General features: G+C 43.9%; 1 protein-coding gene across 1 annotated transcript in view; it reads left to right on the forward strand.

Moving 5' to 3' along the window:
* The window catches only part of atad3 (ATPase family AAA domain containing 3), a 48,181-nt gene that overhangs the window by 15,237 nt on the left and 15,146 nt on the right, over window positions 1–17,798 (forward strand). The window contains exons 8-13 of the mRNA XM_078238920.1: window positions 2,204–2,359; window positions 4,512–4,568; window positions 4,683–4,808; window positions 9,436–9,560; window positions 11,207–11,258; window positions 12,396–12,466. Coding sequence (XP_078095046.1) covers window positions 2,204–2,359; window positions 4,512–4,568; window positions 4,683–4,808; window positions 9,436–9,560; window positions 11,207–11,258; window positions 12,396–12,466 — 587 coding nt within the window. The remainder of the gene's footprint in view (window positions 1–2,203; window positions 2,360–4,511; window positions 4,569–4,682; window positions 4,809–9,435; window positions 9,561–11,206; window positions 11,259–12,395; window positions 12,467–17,798) is intronic.

Raw genomic sequence — 17,798 nt, forward strand, 5'->3', positions numbered from 1 at the left:
TTGCCCTTGAATCTGGAGCATGCTCTTTTGCTGCACATTAATATGACAATGTAGTCAGCACCTGGTCCTTGGAGACTAGTGAAAATGGACTATCTTGAACAGATCTCCTTGGGGAGTTGTGCTGTAATGTTTGATCTGTCTTAAAATTCTGATTCTGCAAGTGTTGGCATTTACTTGCATTCATCCTGTGGAATCCCAATACCCCGGACACCTTGTTCTCTTTCTGTCCAGTTTGACCAGTTCCTTATCACAAATTAAGTTTGTAATTCAATAATATTTGACCTGTTTAGCTTACTGCATAATTATATGGTAGTATTTTTGTTTTGATATTAGGGTTTTCATGAAGTGTTTGCTCTTAGAAAGGTTTGGAGGGGTGATGTTTTCATTGAAATGAATACGTTGGAAATATTGAAATAAAACAACAAGGGTTGCCCACAACTCAGGTTATCCATTAACTGTGCACACTTTCAGCTGTTAGTTTCCAGTTAGTTCCCAGGCCTGTATAAAAGCAGATGGTAGTCATGATGTGGAGATGCTGGCGTTGGACTGGGGTAAACACAGTAAGAGTTTTAACAACACCAGGTTAAAGTCCAACAGGTTTATTTAGTAGCAAATGCCATTAGCTTTCGGAGCGCTGCTCCTTCATCAGATGGAGTGGAAATCTGCTCTCAAACAGGGCACAGAGACAAAATCAAGTTACAGAATACTCAATTAGAATGCGAATCTCTACAGCCTCTACAGAATCTCTAAAGTTGGCTGTAGAGATTCGCATTCTAATCAGTATTCTGTAACTTGATTTTGTGTCTCTGTGCCCTGTTTGAGAGCAGATTTCCACTCAATCTGATGAAGGAGCAGCGCTCCGAAAGCTAATGGCATTTGCTACCAAATAAACCTGTTGGACTTTAACCTGGCGTTGTTAAAACTCTTACTGTAAAAGCAGATGGGACAGAGCTGTTAACAATCTACACAAGTACTTAATGTAAGTTTGCGTTGGGGGCAATAATAGCACCCCTTGTTTGACTCTAGCATCTTTGAACTTTACCCTCCAGTTCCACCTAAATTCTGAGTAAAGCTTGCCGCATGACCTCTGCCATCCCTGCCTTCTCACCATTAAAGCGTAAGGCACCCTGCACCGTCCCCAATTATTCATTCTTTCCTGATATCATTTGATTTCCCTGGTCTGCCTTCTCTTCACAGGCCTTTGAAGCCCACACTTGGTGTTGTCTAATTGTTTCCCCATTCACATCATCTTTATTCTTTTGAAATCCTGCTAGTGAAGTGCACTGTGTGACTTGCTCTTTTTTAATAGAACAGTGAGGTTTCCTGCTGACTCTCGGTGCCTTCTAGATTGAGAATGTTTGGTGTCACCTCTTCAAAAATCAAGTTGTATAAATGTCAGAATAAACACGGGGCTCTAAGAATTCATAGCATCATAGAATCCCTACAGTGCAGAAGGAGGCCATTCGGCCCATCGAGTCTGCACTGACCACAATCCCGCCCAGGCCCTATTCCTGTAACCCCTCATTTACCCTGCTAATCTCGCCGACACTAAGGGGCAATTTAGCATGGCCAATCAACCTAACCCACAAATCTTTGAAGTGTTGGGGATGGGGGGGGGGACCGGATCACCCGGAGGAAACCCACGCAGAAATGGGGCGAATGTGCAAACTCCACACAGACACTGACCCAAGGACAGAATTGAACCCAGATCCCTGGCGCTGTGATGCAGCAGTGCTAACCACTGTGCCACCGTGCCACCCGTTACTTGGAATAGACTAAGGGGGTGGGTGGAGGTGGGGTACTTGATGGGCTGCAATAGTCTGTCATGAGTGGAAGAGCTAGTGGAATATAGGTTAGCTGAGATTTTCACTCGATTATACATCCCCAAAGGAGAGGAAATAGCTGGATTTTGCGCACGATGGGATAGATTGTACTTGCATTGTAGAGTGATTTTGATGGGGGAGTTAAATCTATGATTATTTAGAGATAGCATTTAGTTCCGAAAAATGTGCATGATGGGGCAAGTATGTGTTGAATATTTAAAAGATATTTCATGTCTTTAAATATCCTCTGAACTTGTAATTATAATCAATGAAATGTGTTTATAAAAAATGCCTGCATGTTTTATAAGCTGAATAATTGTGCCATCCTCCAAGGCATGACTATAACTCATTATTTTTTCTGGCATTGCTTTATCTTTTAGGTGGCTGGGCTAACACTGCTGGCTGTCGGCGTTTACTCTGCCAAGAATGCTACAGGAGTTGCTGGACGCTACATTGAGGCTCGGCTGGGAAAGCCTTCCCTGGTTCGAGATACATCCCGCATTACATTAGTGGAAGCATTGAAGCACCCGATCAAGGTAATGCAGACTTGGGAGTTTTGGTGATCTGAACAGAAAGTCCAGGCCGAGACTGATTCTCAAATGGGGAATGTTCTCAGACTAATGAGGACCCAGTTGAATTATGAAACCCAGCGTAGCCCCGGGGTTAATTCTTACAGACATAACCTTCCTCTCGGGCAACAGCCACCAATCTACAGCCATTCCAGAACAATCAGTGCTTTGCTACCTAATACCCAGGATGGTTTTCACTGCTGCAGATATAAAGTGGCATCCATCAATGTCATTTAAAATATGCATTAAAAGGAAATTTGATTTCATGGAACAGATTTGTAACTTGAGTATTAATGCGTTAATAACTTTACTTACTCTGCAAAAAAAAATGAATAATAGGCTAAATTAAATCTTCATTATCAGTGTGTTTACTCAGGTTCAGTTGGGTTTTGAGTTGTGCAATAAATGGCTGGTGCCCTTCCCGAGTTCTAAAGGGCCAAGATTCACTTTAGATTAAATACTTCTTACTCCTGGAAGTGTGTGGGGGCCTGGGTCTGTGTCTGTGTGTCTCGGTGTCTGTCGGTCAGTTGTGAGAAGTTTTGAATCTCCTCTCTACACACCTTATTTTCAATAATTACATTTTTTTGTATTTGGTGAAGTCTGCAACCTCCACAGCAGCAACTGCAGAACGGCTCCACAATTCCTGCATCATTGCGGTTCCCAGTGAAAATGCTTTTAAATCATACCTCTTAGGGTAAAATTATGACCACAGGATGAGGTGTGACTGGTGTCCCACTTGTGTGGGGTGGGTGGAGTGGGCAGCAGTGCCTCAATGATTTGTGAGAACTCAATTGTATCAGGTTTTGAATGGGTGTTGGGGGCAAATGGGGAGGAGGGAGCAAGAATTCACTAGTGAGCCATGTTTATTTTTTAGTCTTTTTGCCTGTGAACAATGTATCACAAAAAACTAATGGAATTGAATTGACTTATTATTGTCACATGTATTGGGATGCAGTGAAAAGTATTGTTTCTTGCGAACTGTACAAACAAAACATACTGTTCATAGAGTAGGGGAGAAGAAAAGAATAGGGTGCAGAATATTGTGCTACAGTTACCGATAGGTTGAGGAGAAAGATCAGCTTAATATGTGATTGGACATTCAAAGTCTGACAGCAGCAGGGAAGAAGCTGTTCTTGAGTCGGTTGGCACGTGTTCTCAAAATTTTGCATCTTTTTCCTGACGGAAGAAGGTGGAAGAGAGTATGTCCGGGATGCGTGGGGTCCTTGATTATGCGGGCTGTTTTCCCGAGGCAGCAGGAATTGTAGATGTTCCTGCTAGGATGGGAGGCTGGTTTGCATGATGGACTGGGCTGCATTCACAACTTATTGTAGTTTCTTGCGGTGTTGGACAGAGCAGGAGCCGTACCAAGCTGTGATGCATCCGGGAAGGATGCTTTCTATGATGCATCTGTAAAAATTGTTGAGAGTCGTAGTGGACGTGCCGAATTTCTTTAGCCTTCTGAGATAGTGGAGATGTTGGTGGGCTTTCTTAACTATAGTGTCGGTGTGAAGGGACCACGATAGGTTGTTGGTGATCTGAACACCTAGAAACTTGAAGCTCTCAACCATTTCCACTTCATCACCTTTGATGTAGACAGAGGCATGTCTTCCACTGCGCTTCCTGAAGTCGATGACTATCTCCTTTGGTTTACTGACATTGAGGGAGAGATTGTTGTTGTTGTTGCACCAGTTCAACAAATCTTGGTAAAATGTAAAAATGTTATGATGTAGTTCAGGGTAAAGTTGATAATGTGGCCCAGCTGTGCACTCAGTGCTTTCAATTGTTGACTGATGTATTTGGGAATTTGGTGACAGTTACGTAAAATATTCTCAATACTGCAATATCAAAAAAAAATGCTGGAAACTTTTAGCAATTGTAGAGAGAAACATTGAGTCAATATTTCAAATGGTGGAAGGTCAGTGGCCTGAAGGGTTAACTGTTCCCCTCTGCCTGACCTGCTGAGTATTTCCAGCATCTTCTCTCTTCCAGTGTCCATAGTATTTTGCTTTTTCCCTTGCGGCAAGTGGCTTCGGGTGACGTAATGGATTTTGCTCATTGTGTATGAAAGATAATGTTCCATTGTAAAGTTTAAACTAGATACGTTTCTTTTTCCTCCCAGGTTGGTAAACGTGTGATGAGCAAGCCACAGGATGCGCTTGAGGGAGTGGTGTTGAGTGTGAGTTTTATATATGTTACATATACGCAATTCTGTGCCTGGAGAAATTGAATTTATTTGTTATCGGAGTCTCTTCTCTCTCCACTTTCACTCAATTCCCATTTTCTATGACAGCCCAAATTGGAGGAACGTGTGAGAGATATCGCCATAGCAACCCGAAACACAAAGAGCAACAAGGGGCTGTACCGAAATATTCTAATGTATGGGCCTCCGGGTACGGGGAAAACCCTCTTTGCTAAGGTAAGGACTGTTTGAGGGAGAAAAAAAATTCCTGTCCAACTTCTGCATATCAGAGTGAGGGATGTTAGTGTTGGGGAGATGGATGTTTCAGACAGCAACGTATAGCAGGCAGTTCCTCGGGTAAGATGCCTCAATGAAATTCTTCTTTCACTCCCCGCTGTGCCCCTTCCTCTATCCTCCCCACTTCAATTGATGATCTCTGCAAACCTACATATAGCAACACTAATTGCCATGTATGTATGATCAGTGAGTCATCTCTGTCAGTAGCCCTGCCATTAAATGTACTTACTGTTAAAATCTTAGGCCGTACGATTCCTGAGTTCCACAGGCTTTGCAACCTGAGCAGTTATTGTAACATCAGGTCCTATTAATTCTTTCTAATTTATCTGAGGAAGGTCAGTGTTAAAGTAAGGCAGAACTTGCATTTCACCTTGGGTTGTCCCAAAGCATTTTGCAGTCAATCTGTTAACTTTGATACACAGTTACTGTTGTAATACAGTAGCCAATTTCTGTAGAGCAAGGTTCCAGAGTTGATGTGATTTTGGTGGTGGTGACAATTGTGGGAGAAATGTCTGGCAAAGGCACTGGGAGAACACTCGTGGGGGTGTGTGTGTTTTTAAATAATGCCGTAAGAATTTTTACATACACCTGTATCTTTCAATACACCTACATAGACTGAGTTAAGTTTAGTAGCTCATTTAGGCATGACAGCTATTGGAAAGATTTTCTTTTGTCATAGCTAGAGTCCAGTCAGGACCAGAGTTGAAAACAGATCAGTCTGATAAAGGTGAAGCGTCTATTTATCAGCTCGCTGTTAGCTGATCACATTGCCTCACCCTCTCATGTGTCATTTGCTTTTTGTCTGTTTTGTTCTAACCATGACAGCGAGTTTGTAGATACACATCTCTTCAGCTTTTGTAGCCAGCTTCACTGAGGTGGTTGGATTGGTTTGTGTGGCAAGTGCAAAAAAAAATTTGTACAGTGTTTTGGACCTCCTGTGAGTAAGATTGTGGTACATTGTTGGGGCAGCGGTGTGAAAGCCTTACTTTGTGCCGGCAATGTTGTGCCTGACCTGGGGTGTCCCATCTAAAGTGGCAGCTTTCCCAGCAGTGATTGTCCACCCTGGCAAACACGAAATGGCCTAAACAATTTCTATCACTATGTCCATCACCCTAATTCTGCAATTCCCACACCTCTGCCCTGATTATAGTGTCAGTTCAACACTACAAATTTAGCCTTTTTTGATAGGATTAGGGAGTCTGGGTTATGGGCAATAAAAGGTGTTGGTTGTATTTGATATTTAACATGCAGATTTATTCCAGAGCGGCGTTGCTAATAACATACAGTTTCACAGATTGGGACATGCTGCCCCTATAGAATATAGGTTTAGGGGTGTATCAGATAGAGGTACAAAGGTATATGCTGCAGAAGAAGAATTTTCTTTTGGAGGCTTTTAAATTCTGTCGGTTACGGACGTCAAAGTGAATTTGCTGAAAAACTAAATGATGTGCGTCAGACTGAAGGGCTGAAATAAAATGATGCAGTAAATGAAACACAACGATGGGTTTACAGACAGGCAGGGATGTTTCCTGATCAGCTCCCTGCTGTGTTTTATAAAATCAGTGTGAAATGATCTTTTAATTGATGCCTATGTAGATTGTATAATTTTTTTAATGATTGCTTTGGTGAGTCAGTACTTGCCCCGTGACGTTTTGCACTCGTATCTCCGATCTAATAAGTCGCCGCGCAAATAAAACACGGGCAATTTATTCCATAATTGTGTAACACGATGACAAGTGTATTACCAGGTGTTAGCAAGCATTATGAAATATTCTGAAATTTCTGTGTTTAACGTTCTTTAATTGTGAATGAGGGTTAAATGAGACAGGAAACTTGTGTGTGTGGGGCGGGGGGGGGGGGGGGGTGGGGAACACAGTTGGTAAATAGGGAAAGTCGTAAATCTTCAGGTACAGAAGAGAGGAGACGACATCAATTATTCCAAATAGCTTCAGTGACACTGCCCAATTGATGTATGCGGAACTGCCATCTAATGTATTAGTGCTGCTGCTGCTTAGAGGTTTGTGCAGATATTCTAAACGCTGACTATGTACCCTTGTCTCAGCAAGTGAATTATTTTGGTTAATTTAAGAAAGTTGCTTTGCCCACGAAATGAGAGCTGCGCTCGCGAGGGAGACTTCTGGTTGCAAGAGACGAGATTGCTGAGTGTGTGGCAATGGGTGGGTTTGGTGGCTGCTGTGTGTGGCGCTTTCCTATCAGATTTGCACAGTGCTGAGATGTCATTTTCTTCCCAAGGGCAGATGTTTAGTGGCCTAAGCGAACACCAACGGGAATATCTCATTTGCGAGTTTAATCACCACGCTGGCACTTCTTACGTCAGCTCCACAATTTCACAGGATTTCTCTCCGTTGTAAATAGCCCGGCTGCTAAATCGCTTTAATCGTGGAAGTTTACATCAACACTTTTAACTGCATAAAGGAAAACTAGAATTAAATTATAGAGTGCAGTAGGGCTATATTTAGAAAGCATAATTCTTTTTATATAACACTGCAGTGACTCAGTAGGCTGGAACTGAGTAAGTAGTACTGGCACTGAGGCAGAGCCAAAATACTAATGTAATTGTACGTAATACGATTAACAATGCATCCTCTCGATGGAACCACATTTGATCTGATATATTAAAAAGCTTGCTTCTGCATGCGATACCTGTCAATTATTTCCCACTATAAATTCTTGTGTTCACATTTGAAATGGAAACTGTGTGTAAGTGTGTCACTCTGTCCCCCTGTCAGTGGCACCACTTCCACTGGCGCCAGGGTAAAATTGCAGTGTGCCAAAGTTTGCTCTGGATGTTTTCATTATAAATGTTGCGTAGGAAATATATAAATAAGGATAATGAATGGATTTAGCATGAAAACCGATGTATATCTGGACCCCCGATCTAATTATCCTTTGTTTCACCTGAGAACAGTGGGGTATTAATGGGATTGGGGAGGCATGGTGGCACAGTGGTTAGCACTGCTGCCTCACAGCACCAGCTTCCTGGGTTCCTTTCCCGGCTTGGGTCACTGTGCGGAGTCTGCACGTTCTCCTCGTGTCCACGTGGGTTTCCTCCGGGTGCTCCAGTTTCCTCCCACAGTCCGAAAGACGTGCATTTAGCATTGGCCGTGCTAAATTCCCCCCCCCCCCCCCCCCCCCCGAGTGTACCTGAACAGGCACCAGAGTGTGGTGACTAGGGGATTTTCATGGCAACTTCATTGCAGTGTTATTGTAAACCTACCTGTGGCACTAATAAATAAACTTTAAACTTCGTGCCCCAGTATTAATGTAACCACCCAGGCTAGTGCTAATGCATCTTGGAATGTGTCAGTTGGTCGGATCTGCTGGTGAGGAACAAAACTAATGCGAAAGGCAAGTTTTTAAGAGCAAATCTAAAGTTGTGAATTGGAGTACCACACCCCCCCCCCCAACCACCCAACCTTCCTGTCACCTGCCATTTTAACTCAGCATCTTGCGCTCGTGCCCATACGTCTATCTTTGGTGTGCTGCAATATTCTAGTGAAGCCCAACATGAATAGGAGGAGCAACATCTCGTGCTCTTAAAGTTGCTACATCTTATTGCAATCTCTCCCAGCTACAGTAAAATTTCCAACACATTTCTTTCTCCCTCTCCTCCACTCAGAAGAGTCAGACGGACTCCAAACACTCACTCTCTTTTCTATCCCTGCAAAAGCTGCCAGACCTGCTGAGGTTTTCCCATCATTCTCTGATCTTGTTTCAGATTCCTGCATCTGCAGTATCTTTGCTTATTTTAAAGAGATAAAATCTGATTGATTGGGTTGAACGTGCATAATACACAGGAAGTTAAAGACAGGTGCTAAGAACTATTTTAAAAATCTACACTGGTTATCAGATCAACTTAAAGGTTGCTGGAAAAGAGGCTCGTGGACAACTGGGAATAATGGGAATAGCCTGTTCGCAGAAGTGAGAGAGGATTGTCAAGGAGCACTGGATCATTGAAAGATGCTGAAGGAGAGGCCAGGAAGGAGTTTGGGAATGGCAGAGATATTAAATGAGTGCTTGTATCAGTCTTCACTCAGTAGGCTGGCACAGGATAACAGTATGGAGGAGCACTGTGCCAGAGGTGTCATCTTTCATACCGATACTAAACCGAGTTCTTGTCTGCCCCCACCACAGGATGTAAAAGATTCTGTTACACCATTAGAAGAAAAACAAGAGAGTCCTCCCAGTCTGCTGGCCAATATTTATCCTTAGTTTCATCCTCATTTTAAAAAAACAGACCTGCTAACCATGGTCTTGGTTTTTGCTGAGACCTTGCTGTGCACAGATTGGTGTGTCACGTTTCCTACATTACAAACAGTAACTACAACTTTAAAAAATAGGTGGCTATAAAATTGGCTGTAAAGTGTTTTGGGGGCTGACTCTGGAATGGCGCTATATAAATGTATGTTGCATGTATAAGAACCTGAATACTGCTGACAGCTGAAGCCAGGGCCTGTTCTATTTGATCTGACAACGAGGAGCTCACTGTTCAGGAGACGAGCTACTTTCAGATTTATATTTCTTGTGATTTTTTTTTCCTCCTCAGAAACTAGCTGTACATTCCGGCATGGATTATGCTATTATGACAGGTGGTGACGTGGCTCCTATGGGTCGTGAGGGTGTCACAGCTATGCACAAAGTCTTTGACTGGGCATCTACCAGCAGAAGAGGGTGAGTTTGTCATTTTGGTGGGGTCAGTTACAGAGGGAAGTGAACTGATCCTGTGTTTCAGCTCTGCTAATTGTTGTTTTATTTGAATATTTTATTTTGAAGGATAAATTAATTGAATCCCGACGTTCATAGAATCCTTACAGTGCCGAAGGAGGCCACTCGGCCTATCGAATGTGCAACGGCTCTCTAACAGAGCATCTTACCCAGGCCATATCCCCGTAACCCATGTATTTACCCCGCTAAGCCCCCGGATCTACATGTCTTGGGATGCTATGGGACAATTTAGCATGGCCAATCCACCTAACCCGCACACCTTTGGACTGTGGGAGGAAACCGGAGTACCTGGAGGAAACCCACGCAGACACGGGGAGAATGTGCAGACTCCACACACTCACCCGAGGCCAGAATCGAAACTGGGTTCCCAGTGCTATGAGGCAGCAGTGCTAACCCCTATACCACCGTCAATTGCATGTGGATGATGTTTGAGCAAGTGATACAGATTGAAATCGTGCCGATGCAGTAGAGGGTTGGTTAACTTGAGTTTTGTAGGCCAATGATTTAAAGGACGGTGATTTCAGAGGATTCTGCTGCTTTCCACGTGATTTTAATCTGGCTTGTGCTTGAGGTGGACATTACTGCTGAGGATTTGAAATGTTTCCTAAATTTATTTCACCTAATGTTTGCTTCCATATGTTTTATACTTAAAATGTAAGTAGCAATGTGATCTCCCCCTACTGTGCTCATGCTGAGATTTTAATTTTCCGTATAAGATCTGTGATTTAACAGAGTACAGTGGTGGACTTGTGCCTTTAAGAATTTTGCCTGAGACTGTCCTGCAACCGTAAGGCAACAGAAACTTTCACCCGGGTTTAAAGTTTATTTATTAGTGTCACAAGTAGGCTTACATTAACACTGCAATGAAGTTACTGTGAAAATCTCCTAGTCGCCGCACTCCGGTGCCTGTTCGGGTACACTGAGGGAGAATTTAGCATGGCCAATGCACCTAACCAGCACATCTTTCGAACTGTGGGAGGAAACCAGAGCACCCGGAGGAAACCCACACAGACACGGGGAGAATGTGCAGACTCCGCACAGACAGTGACCCAAGCCAGGAATCGAAGCGGGTCCCTGGCACTCTGTGGCAGCGGTGCTAACCACTGTGCCACCCAGTCCCATTAATACCCCATTGTTCTCGGACGAAGCGAAGGATAATTAGATCAGGGTGCCAAGATATACATCAGTCCTCGTGCTAAATCCATTCATTATCCTTATTTATATATTTCCTACGCCACATTTATAATGAAAACCGCCAGAGCAAACTTTGGCACACTGCAATTTCACCCTTAGGTCAGTGGAAGTGCTGCCACTGGGTCCTGGTCCTGTGAGGCAGCAGTGCTAACCACAGTGCCACCCCTGAAGTACAGTGTGCTAATCCTCTGTCACTTGGCCCATCTACACTAACCTGCTGAAAAATGTGGGTGTTTGTTTTCTGGATGTGCCGTTTTCTTAGGTCAGTGTCCCTGGCTTCTGTGCCTCAAGAATTCTAAATAATGGAGATTGATTTATTTTGGGCTACTAAGTTTTAAACATTTGGATGTGTTTATGTCAAGTCAAAGGAATGATCATAGCTTGTCTCCTGTGCACAGGCTTTTGCTGTTTGTGGATGAGGCGGATGCGTTCCTTCGAAAGAGAGCAACCGTAAGTCTACCCACATGTCCTTTTGAAAATCGTTTGAACAGAAAGAATCACAGGGGAGGAAGGTGCTGTTTGTCCCAGAGACCCGATTCATTGTCAGCATTTAATAAGAGTGAATTTGCTGTCTTGACACCTTTTCATTTCCAGCTCATGTTTTTTCTCTCGGTTTCTGTTTTCTTCTGCTCCCAGTTCCACTCTGCCTTGGGGCACCAGCAGTGGAGCTTGGTTAGGGTTTGAAATCAGTGGAGGGTGATCAGGTGAGGAGTGGCTGGGTTTACATTAATTCTCCTCCATTAGTCATTGGGTAGAATGGAGAAGTGTCATTCCCAAATATGTTCCTTTTCATTAAGGTTGGGTTTGGGGTTTCCGGCCATGTCTCATGGTGTTTATGTCTCTGCTGCTGCTCTTTCTGCTTCACATATTTGCTTCGAAGGTTTGTTAAAGCGTGAGAGGGAAACACCATTTTTACACTTTTTTTTCCCCAATGTTTTTCCCCAATTTCTGTTGGGACAACAGTGCAGGTCCTGCATTTATTGTGTCAGTGAGTTTAACACTTGGAGGAAGAAATTGAGATAGTGATTGATAAATCATAGAATCCCTATAATGCGAAAAGAGGCCATTCGGCCCATCGAGCCTGTACCGACAGCAATCCCACCCAAGTCCTATTGCCACGTATTCACTCTGCTAATCTCCCTGACACTAAGGGGCAACTTAGCATGGTCAATCAACCCAAACCTGCACATCTTTGGAGTGTGGGAGGAAACCAGAGCGCCCAGAGGAAAACCCATGCAGACATGGGGAGAACGTGCAAACTCCACAGACAGGCCGGAATTGAACCCGAGTCCCAGGCGCTGTGAGGCAACAGTGCTAACCATTGTGCCACCATGCTGCCCATTAATAAAGGCATGAGAGAAGAATTGATGCAACTACATACCAGAATTTTCTCCAGCTATATTACCTTTGTGATCTGGTTCAAAAAATGCCCCACTAACTCCATTATACTCAATACCCGAGTAAAGCAAATGAAATATGAGCTATTTGGATGCATTTTGGTTTTCAATAGCTGCTGATTGTTGGTTTATGAATTGGAGAAAGTGCTACTTGTCCATATTTTCTTTCTATCTTGATATGTTTCTGTAGGAAAAGATAAGCGAAGACCTGAGAGCGACACTGAATGCATTCCTGTACCGAACGGGGGAACAGAGTAACAAGTAAGTATTAGCCTTCAAATCAGAAGGTTTTTTTTTCCATTTATTTGTGGGGCATGGGGTCACTGGCTCGCCAGCATTTATTGTGTGGAGGTGCCGGCGTTGGACTGGGGTAAACACAGTAAGAAGTCTCACAACACCAGGTTAAAGTCCAACTTCCTGTTGGACTTTAACCTGGTGTTGTGAGACTTCTTACAGCATTTATTGCCCATCCCTAGTTGCCCTTGCTCAGAGCGCAGTTGAGAGTCAACCACATTGCTGTGGCTCTGGAGTTACATGTAGGCCAGACCAGGTAAGGACGGCAGACATTAGTGAACCAGGTGGGTTTTTCTAACAATCGGCAATGGTTTTATAGTCAACAGTAGATTCTTAATTTAAGATATTTTTTATTGAATTCAAATTCCACCATCTGCCGTGACAGGATTTGAACCCAGGTCCCAAGAACATATGCTGAGTTTCTGAATTAATTGTCTAGCAATCACACCACCCCGCCATCACCTCCCCTTCAGCATCTGAAATAAGGGGAAGGAGGTTAGCATTTTGCAGACACGGGGAGAAGGTGCAAAGTCCACACAGGCTACCCACTGAGCCACCATGCTGCCCATGTCGCTTCTACTTGGGCATCCCATGACTAATGGAGAGGCCTGCTAGAGACGTGGGCCGCCCCTGGAGATCCCCACAAGCCTGAATATTACCCCTGCCCCCCTCCCTGGCTGGCTGGCAGCTCAATAGGCAGGGCATCTGCCTGCACTTGAATTTCTGCATCTTGGGTGGGAATGTCCCCTCACAGGTAAGCACCTGCTCAGGACTTGACACCGGGAATGGTCGTGATGGGGTTGCCAGCAGTCGGTGAACATGTCCCCAGCGGCGATCGTTACATTCCGCACTGAATGTGGGTATCGCAGTATCACAGAATACGCCAGTGCAGAAGAGGCCCTTCAGCCCATCGAGTCTGCACTGACGCATGAAAGGCCCTGACCTGCCCACCTAACCCCACACACAATCACAGAATGCTACAGTGACGAGACTGGCACGTGATGGCCATGCTTAATTGCCAGGAGGCGGTGATGCTGTTGGGTCAGATTCTTGAACAACTGGTAGAGATTTGAAACAACCGGGTGGCCTACTAAACCATTTCAGAGTGAACCATGCTGCTGTTAGACTGGGATCACATTCGCCCAATCCAGGTGTAGGCGGCCGCTTTCCTTCTCTATAGAAATTGCTGCGCTGTTTGATTTTGCAACAGTTCAGAAAAACCAGCTTCGTTATCGTGTTTATCACAACCAGCTGTTTTATTCAAACTTAATTCAAATTCTTAAACTGTGATGGTGGTGATTGATTGGATTGGTCCAGACCTCTGGGGCACCAGTAATGTTACCACAACAATACCATACCTGACTTTACTGAAATCCGAAATTGAATAGATAAACTGGATCCTTGTGAGATTGCTAATATTCAGATGAACTCCAAGACGTGAATTCAAATTTAAATAATCGAGGGTGAATATGCACCAGGGTGTAACTTCTCCCTTAAATAGTAAATACATGGGAAAGCCCAGCAAGCGGGCTGCGCAAATTATAAATTTGAGGGCGATGGCAGGTAGAACGATTAAAAATGTCATGTGGAGTAAGGAATCTGTGCTATTTGGAACTGGCCCAATGGATGAATATGGTAGCTTCCATCCTCTGTGGTCCTGTATTTCAGGTGAATTTTAAACTTGCCGTCTGTGTGTCTGTCGGGAGAGGTTAATTTAAATATATCCAGCAATGCCTGTTAGAACTTTACTTTTAAGGAAATGTGAAGCAATTTGCATTTTCCTGCAATTGGCCGCTGTTATTTTGCCTCCCCTGGGGTTATCTTTACTGACGGTTGAGGACACCGGGCACAGTCAGCAGTGTTGAGCCTTCTATCATATTTTTACGCTGCTTTGGATGTAGATGCGACCCCTCTCTCTCTCTCTCTCTCATTGTTGAGACAGGCCAAAAACGGAGTTTTAAAAATATGCTGGTATCCTGCATCTTGCTGCGGCTTAATTTGCAATGGAGTTGTCACCGTGTGTGGTAGGGCGCTCATGGCGATTTTCATTTTTAAACACACGCACAAGCCTAAGACAACATTTTACTTGTCTTCACAGTGTAGACTGCAATCGGATGGCCCATCATCTACCTCTTGGCAGGGAATTCGGTTGACTACCCGAGTGCAGCTCGATCTTTGTTATGCTTTTTAAAAATAAATATTGATATGGCATCCTGGTACTGTCATTCACAGTGTCCATAATTGCATGACAAGGGGTGAATAAATTTGTGGTTCTTGGCTGCGTGTCTTTATGGTTATTGAGTGAAGTCTGAATACTAACGCACTTAGTTGGAGTCCTTATCAGCGCTTCCCAGCTAACATTCGCCACGCTTCCTGCTTATTGATTGACTCCTAACCCCCTCAGCCTGCTTTTTAACACGGTTGATTGAAGGGAAAATCAGCTAAAATAAGAAGACATTCGCAGTTCGACTAATAGGAGTTCTAAGCCGCAATTCACCATTTCAATTTGAAAAGCATCTTCTACTTTAAGATTAATTCTTTGTTAATGCCTGATTGCCCCTCTGCTTTTAAAAAGCAGCTTGCTTTATTTTTGTCAAGTTGCTGCAATCCGATGGTTCTGCTCATGCTGAGTTGAGATTATCATAGGATTTTGAGGCAATAAAAGTGAGAAGATAATGGGTGAAATTTTCCTTTTTTTTAAAAAAAAAGGCAGGCTGTTAGGTTCTAACTGAGAACTGGTATGTCTCTCCCCAGAAACAGTTGAGTTTTCAATCCAGATCATCTGACACTTTGTCAATAAAAAAGGGGGGAGGGGCATGTTTTGTGCCGCCATTGTGGCAGGGTGGGGCCTGATAGAGCTCCCATCTTTGAAAGGAACCCTGATCTCCAAGTAACGATAAAGCACCCCCCCCCCCCCCCCAAGGAACATCAAGTCCTCTGGCTGATGAGAGGAATAGCCAAACCTTCAGAGTCAGAGGGCCAACCCTCCATAGCTTTACTAGTATCAAGGCAAACCACCGCCCCCCCCCCCCAGGGGTACAACTAGAAGCCCCACCCCAGTATGTCGCTGGCAGGGGGGCATGGAAGATCTCAAACTGAGATCTCGCCACTGCAGATACTGTTACGGCCCACCCCGTGATGCGCAGCCCCTGAGAATTGCACCCACTGGCAGACTTTTGTGATTTGTTTAAAGACAGCCCTAAACACAAGGTTTCTTCTCTGGCATTCAGCACTCCTGTTTTAAACACAACTGCTGCAGTAAATAATCGGTTTTATTTTAAAAATCTACAGGGACGTGATGAAGTTTCCACATACAGAGTTAGCTAAATTCTATTTGTTGGCTGGAAAATAGCTAGATTTTGCATGGACTGTTTGAAATCTAACTTGGAGGGGGAGTTAGCAAAACCCTGAAACTTGATTATTAGTGTGTTTGTACTCGTTTACAGAGTGCTAGATGCCCGATATGTGCAAATCTACACCCATCTGAACACACAGGTTGTAAATAGTGAAATTGTACAGAATTCCAACTTTAATTTGCCTCTGACCTTGAAAGGAAAACTGAGCTGCCCACTGTTGTATCAGTGTTCAGAAATTCAGGAAATTAAATCTTGAAATAAAAAGTGCATGAGCAGTGTTCAGTTTCAACAGGACCGGCCATGATGATACTTTAATTGTGATTGTAAATGATGGTGAATCAAGCGTTGGTATTTAGTGCCCATCACCACTCTTCTAAAAGGCCCCGGAAGTCATCTTTGGGTTCTGTTAAAGTTTACAGGTTCAAGCGCTTGTTTCCCAGCCCCTCGTTAACTTGGCTAACCTTCCATCTGCTTTTTATGCCTCCAAAGAGTTTGATTTCTGATCTGAAACTATTTGGTTTCAGGCCTGAAACACCAGCTTGTTTTAAATGTTTAACCCGGGTATTGGGCTAGCTTTAGGGCAAAGTTACATTTGTAATTCATTTTTTGGTCGTTTTAAAAAAAAATCTAATTTCAAATTGCTACCTGATTTATTTGTCAAAGTGTGAAAACCATTCACCATGAGGTGGGGGTGGGCAGACTACTACGGAACAGGAGCATTGGAGTGCACTCACTGCCAACTGGGCAGTAGCGTGCAACTTCGAGGGGTTCTCAAGAGAAGGTCACCAATGACCCTCCAGCAAAATGATTTTAAAAATGCGTGGAGGGACGAGGAAGACCAGGATCAGTGTGTGAAGCCTGTACTTGCTTGCCACCACCTTGGAAACCATGAGCAATAGATGTGGCCTTGGCAGCACCACCTGTACATCAGTCCAGAAAGTGAGGATACTGATGAGTTTAAATAACACCAGGAACTTGTCAATCCAGAATTGTTAGTGGCATGTCGGTCCAGCCAGCAATGCTAGTGCCAGAGAGATTACTCAGGAAGGCAATGACTGTCTACAAGGTTGTTTGCATTATTGCAGTCTATCAGATTAATTATTTAAACAGTGTATTTGAGTAGCATCCTGTCCATGTGTAATTAATTACTTAACGGTGACTTTGATCTGCAGGACAGAGGATTTTGCTGCTTTTGTTCTCTGGCATCGCAGAGTTTTAACTCCTGTGCCGGCCGCAGGTGTTCTGCTGAAACAATGCCCTCGGTGGCTGGGTGTATTGACTTTCTCCTGAGGAGATTTTCTCCTTGATTGAGATCAGACCTATTAAGTACATGTATAGCTGTTCCCCCGGTGAGTCAGCAACCTTATTTAATCCGCAGCTGTGCCGCACAGAACAAGGAGGTCCCTCCGCGCATCGCCTTCCCTGATCCCTGTTGGGGCAGAGGTCGGGGGCAATACAGTTGGCCGCTCAGATCTCGTGTGAAACCAGACAGTAACCCCCTGCTGGAAACTTGAGTTTGGATGTTATGAGAACAGGGTTTAGTTCTGCTGTGATACTCTATCCCCATTCGGAGAAACAGCATGTTGCATTCGCTATCTGGGCTTGCACTGGATAGGTACGGGAGGAAGATCGGTAACTGGAGCCATTACCCCAGCAAGAAGCAGTGCCTCTGACAAAAAGGATAATGGAAACAATGCACGTAAAACAAATAAAATCTGTACTGAGCATTAGCAATCCAGTAAATTTGGATACTTTCATTATTAAACAGCAAAAAGCTCTATTATTATACACAGCGCCCTTGGTTTTCCTTCAGTGAATATTCTTCACATCAACAATCACATGCAAATATTAATAGCTGCCTTTCCAGTTAAGCTATCCCATAATATTTTATATTAAAGACTTGTCAGGACTCTGCAGTATCATTCTGTCCGTTAATGCCTGTG

The sequence above is a fragment of the Mustelus asterias genome, chromosome 22 (assembly GCF_964213995.1).
Source record: "Mustelus asterias chromosome 22, sMusAst1.hap1.1, whole genome shotgun sequence".
NCBI classification, from domain to species: Eukaryota; Metazoa; Chordata; class Chondrichthyes; order Carcharhiniformes; family Triakidae; genus Mustelus; species Mustelus asterias.